The sequence below is a fragment of the Cydia pomonella genome, chromosome 17, assembly GCF_033807575.1.
Source record: "Cydia pomonella isolate Wapato2018A chromosome 17, ilCydPomo1, whole genome shotgun sequence".
In the NCBI taxonomy this organism is placed as follows: Eukaryota; Metazoa; Arthropoda; class Insecta; order Lepidoptera; family Tortricidae; genus Cydia; species Cydia pomonella.
In genome coordinates, this window is record NC_084719.1 from 2,909,341 (window position 1) to 2,914,702 (window position 5,362).

Here is a 5,362-nt window from a genome sequence, read left to right on the forward strand (position 1 = left end):
TCGTCAAATTGACCGACATTTTTTTTTTTTATGGTAGAGGTGGCATACGAGCAGGCGGATCACCTGATGGTAAGCGATTACCGCCGCCCATGGACACCTACAACACCAGAGGGGTTGTAAGTGCGTTGCCGGCCTTTAAGATGGGAGTACGCTCTTTTCTTGAAGGTTTGATTTGTTCAGCAACTTTGAAAAAAAAACGTATGTTTAGATTTTTATTACATTTCAGACGTCCTTCGATGATCACTTGTGTAGTCTCCCCTTTTCCATCCCTCTGGCGTCACGGATATTTTTTAAAGCATTTAAGCAGAAAAAAATATATGCCGAACAGTCCCACCTTTGCAGTTTAGTATCTGTGGCCTGTCAACTCATTCTTTTTTTCCGTGCGAAGGCGTCACATTTGCAATACGATAAAAATTAGTAAACATGCCCAAAAGGAAGAAGGATTCCGACGAATACATCTTAAAAAAGTTAAGAAAACTTGAAAAAAAGATCGCAAAAAGAAATCATCGCAGATCGAGCACTACATCTTCATCGCCGTCATCAGACTTGCCGACGCCGGCGCCGGCGCCGCCAATGGAATCACAACAAATCGAAGACATTGAAGATGTATGCGATAATACCGATAATATTAAAGGTAATCTATTTCGCATTACGAAAGCAGCGAATTTAAAGCCATTCACAACTTATCGTCTCAGGATCGATACGAGGGATCGTTCAGTAGGCGATATGTGTGTAAGATCGACACTGTGGGGTCGATTTTTGGCAGTAATCAGGTCAAGGATGGACACTGGGGGGTCCTTCGACGACTCTGTTATTGTCCTTAAAAAACGTACATTGAGACGTTTCAAGGTCAAATGCGGGCCGCCATCTTATGTCGCGCTCAACGAAATAATATATTTGGTTTCGATACCAAGAAATATATGCAATTCGAATATAAAAGGGCGACGGACATTATTGTCACTGGAGCCTACTACTTTTTGCTATTTAATCATAGTTCTCTACATTGCTTGTTTTCTATTTACCGTGTTTCAGACACACAGCCTGAAATGGCGAATCTTACCGAGGATTTAATGGCTCACCAAGATCTTATAGACCAACGAGAGCTACTACTTGATGTTCCTGAACATGATCTGGATGATTCTATTTTAAAGGTTCTTGGTAACAGCCATGAAAAACCACAACAATGGGGCAAGAAAATTCATAATCAGATTGCTGAAAGGTGGGAGAGTGTGTTAATGAATGGTCTTGATAAACAAGAAAAGGAAGACATGCTGAAGCAAAGCACGTATCTACCTCCGGAGAACTGTCCACATCTTATTGTGCCTAAATTAAATCCAGAAACGGCAGCCGCATGTTCAGAACTTAGTCGCAAGAAGGATGGATATATTGAAATAAGACAAAAGATGCTTAGTGCAAGCATTAGTGGACTTGCCTGTGCTTTAGAAAAGGTGATAAATGAGGTAGAACCTAATGATGTGAAATTACAACTTCTCGAGGTTATAAATAACACCGTGAAGATTTTAGCCGATACATTCTACAATGAAAATAAATCTCGGAGAATGCTAATACTTTCTGGTTTAGACAAGGAGATAAGAGATACACTCATTGAAACTCAACCAGATAAATATCTGTTTGGTGAAAATTTATATGAAAAAATTAAAACGGCTAAAACAATGGGAAAAACTGGACGCGAGATTAGATTTCAACCAAAAGCCCCCAGGACAAACTTCCCAAAGCAACCTTCAAACTGGAAGGGCCCACCTCGGCAGGTACAGAGAACTCAGGAGCCTCGTGCCATGAAACACCGCGGCAGTGGGCCTCGACCAGCTCCGACAAAGAGAACTTCAGCATCCAACAAGGGTTACCGGAAGCAGTACTCTTCAAGTCACCATCGTCATCACCAGCGCTGACTCAAGTTGGCAGGTTATCCCTTTTCTTTAATAACTGGTTAAAGATAACAAAGGACCCAGTCATACTGGACTGGGTTAAATATTCCTTTTCATACAACACCTGTTCAATCACATCCACCGAGAAATGATTCTTTTTCTAAAAAAGAGGAATTAATATTGGAAGATGAGATAACTAAACTTCTTCAGTTAGGTGCTATATCAGTGTGTAAACTTAGGTTTTATTATTAATAAAAACAAAAGTAACTTCATACCATCAAGAGAATGTAACTTTCTAGGCTTTATAATTGATTCCAATAAACAGGTACTAAAGCTATCGAACAATAAGAGGAAAAACATAACAGAATTAGTGGATAGTTTACTTAAAGAGAAGTCATATACAATTAGACATTTAGCTAAGGTCTTAGGGTCTCTAACATCAGTATGTCCAGCCATTTCATATGGTTGGTTATATACCAAAAAGTTAGAGAGACACAGGTATCTAGCCCTGAAAAAACATAATGACGACTATGAGTATCATATCCATACTCCATCTTGGTGTGTACCAGATCTGAAATGGTGGAAATGTACTATTTATTCAGCTGTAGGAAATATTCGAAAATTTAAGTATTCTCTTCATATTTACTCTGATGCTTCTTTGACCGGTTATGGTGCTAGTTGTAATGGACAGGTGACACATGGTTTCTGGACTACAGAAGAGCAACAGTTACACATAAATATATTAGAATTGAAGGCAGCTTTCCAAGGATTAAAAACTTTTGCTAAAAAATCAAGTAATACTGAAATTTTGTTACGCATAGACAACACAACTGCCATTAGTTATATTAATAGAATGGGTGGTGTCATGTACCCACAGCTTCACTCAGTTACTGAAGAAATATGGAAATGGTGTGAAAAAAGAAATATATGGCTATATGCCTCTTACATCAGTTCGAAGGATAATTATATTGCTGATTTTGAGTCAAGGCGACTAAAGACTGAAGTTGAATGGAGTTTAGAAGGAAATGCGTTTAAGGAAATAACATCTAAATTAGGAATTCCCAACATAGATCTTTTTGCATCTAGGCACAATTATAAATGCAAAAGATATGTGTCTTGGCACACAGACCCAGAAGCATATGCTGTGGATGCTTTTACATTTGATTGGTCCGCATTTTATTTTTATGCATTTCCTCCTTTCTCACTTGTACTCAGAACTCTGAGAAAAATTAAAATAGATGAAGCTGAGGGAATAGTCGTCATTCCATATTGGGACACGCAGGCTTTCTTTCCGCTATTCATGTCAATGCTTATATCGGATATAATAATTTTTCAACCTCGAAAAAATTTGCTGTGTTCAGATGCAGGAGATCTGCATCCTCTGTGATCAACGCTACAATTAGCTGCAGGAATCTTATCCGGGAAGCATTCATGAGGCGCGGGATGTCATCTGCGTCTGCAGATATCATGTTGGCGTCCATCACTGAATCAACGCTGAGGCAATATCATTCTGCTCTAAATGCTTGGTGTGAGTATTGCACACTAAATAACATAGATATTTATAATGGTTCTATACCAAATATAATTGCATTTTTGACATATAAATTTCATAGCGGTTCATCCTACAGTACTCTTAACTCCATAAAATCTGCGTTAACACTCATCATAGGTCCTAGATTGTCCGAAGATGATAGCGTCAAACGTTTTCTGAGAGGTGTTTTTAAATTAAGGCCCTCTATGCCCAAATATGAACAGATATGGGATGTGTCAGTAGTACTTAATTATTTAAGAAGCTTAGGCCTGAATAGCAGTCTGTCATTGAAAGAGCTGAGTAAAAAGACTGCCACATTGCTTGCCATTGCAACAGGACATAGAATACAAACTTTTTCTTTAATAAAGATACAACATATTGCAAAGTCTAGTACTAAATTAGAAATTAAAATTCCAGACGCAATAAAAACTACTAGCCCAGGTCGTTGCCAACCAATTTTAGTTTTACCATTTTTTAGAGATGACCTGGTTATTTGTCCTGCCCAAGCAGTGCTGGACTACATGTTCAGAACAAAAGATTACAGAGGAGAATTAGACAGATTATTTTTAACTTTTAAGCGGCCCTTTAAGAAGGCCTCTATTTCCACTATAAGCAGATGGATAAAAGAAACCTTAAAAGATAGTGGTATAGACATATCAGTATTTACAGCATATAGTACTAGACATGCTTCGACTACGGCTGCAGCCAACCGAGGAGTAAACATTGATGACATAAGGAGAACAGCAGGTTGGACCGCTCAATCACAAACTTTTGCTAAGTTTTATAACAGACCTATAATTAACCAAGGAGGCTTTGCAAGAGCGATTATTCAGTGATGGTTTATAATAATAGTACTTAATATTAATAATATAAATAAATTAATATTTGAGTTGAGTTTGTTGCTATTACCAGTCAGAGAGATAATTAGACTGACTAGAATAAATAACATGTTGGGTATTTTTGTAATAAATACAAGTTGATTTTTAACACATTTACTTACAATTATTTATTAGAATATGCTTTGAACATCTACACAAGTGATCATCGAAGGACGTCTGAAATGTAATGGATGATCAAACAAACTTACCTGTAAGTGATGTTCGATCATCATTATATGAAGACACAGTCCTTCGATGATCACTACAACCCACCCTAAGACCCTGTTAAGAAGAATAATGTTAATCCTTCTTCAAGACCCCAGATAAGTTGTAGTAAATGTGTGTGCTTTTAAAAGAATGAGTTGACAGGCCACAGATACTAAACTGCAAAGGTGGGACTGTTCGGCATATATTTTTTTCTGCTTAAATGCTTTAAAAAATATCCGTGACGCCAGAGGGATGGAAAAGGGGAGACTACACAAGTGATCATCGAAGGACTGTGTCTTCATATAATGATGATCGAACATCACTTACAGGTAAGTTTGTTTGATCATCCATTATACATTGAAGTTAATTCTAAAACGCAATGTATTGTGAATTTTGTTATGTTTATAGCGTGACAAGCAACGTCAAACACACTGATGTCAGCGTACATTGAAAATAATATTAAATTTGTATGAAAAACTTATCTTATTTTTTTAAAGTTGTTAATCCAAAGTAAAGCACAGCCCAACTGGGGAAGTACCTCCACCTTACAGAAAACCGCAGCCAAATAACACTAGACCCCACTCCAGTATTGTGTCCCTGCCGGTGAGTAAGGTTGCCGGAGCAAAACGAGGGGGGGGGGGGGGTGCTACGGAGACTGCTGTTATAATATATCGTTTTGAGAGTACAGTATATGGTTTAATTATTTGCTCGTGTTACAGGAAATACCCGTTATTAAATTTGACATTTCTTGCAGTAATGCATACGGTAGTATGAGTGGAGCAGTATTGAAGCAGAACATTACTGCCGCAAATGATAAGATCAGAGTTGCTGCCCGCATTTTTGACATTTGGGGCAGCAAC

The 5,362-nt window shown here is 37.9% G+C and overlaps 1 protein-coding gene across 3 annotated transcripts; it reads left to right on the top strand.

The window, feature by feature from the left end:
- Positions 1–220: 220 nt before the first annotated feature.
- Positions 221–4,854, top strand: LOC133526977 (uncharacterized). 3 transcript variants are annotated; one of them, XR_009800799.1, is made up of 5 exons: positions 221–413; positions 511–634; positions 1,033–1,923; positions 3,248–3,414; positions 4,665–4,854. XR_009800799.1 is itself a non-coding variant. In XM_061863854.1 (4 exons), the coding sequence occupies exons 2-3, from the start codon at positions 574–576 to the stop codon at positions 1,908–1,910; spliced, it is 939 nt and encodes a 312-aa protein (XP_061719838.1). In that variant the 5' UTR covers positions 221–413; positions 511–573; the 3' UTR covers positions 1,911–1,923; positions 4,665–4,854. The 3 variants fall into 3 exon arrangements, 2 of the variants coding, with proteins under 2 accessions (XP_061719838.1, XP_061719837.1); XM_061863854.1 differs by lacking the exon at positions 3,248–3,414; XM_061863853.1 differs by lacking the exon at positions 4,665–4,854 and having other exon boundaries at positions 3,248–4,063.
- The last annotated feature ends 508 nt before the right edge of the window (positions 4,855–5,362 follow it).

Coding starts and splice junctions, on each gene's coding strand:
- LOC133526977 (XM_061863854.1), top strand. CDS start 574: ATGGAATCACAACAAATCGAAGACATTGAAGATGTATGCGATAATACC. Junction 635..1,032: donor TAATACCGATAATATTAAAG/GTAATCTATTTC, acceptor ACCGTGTTTCAG/ACACACAGCCTGAAATGGCG.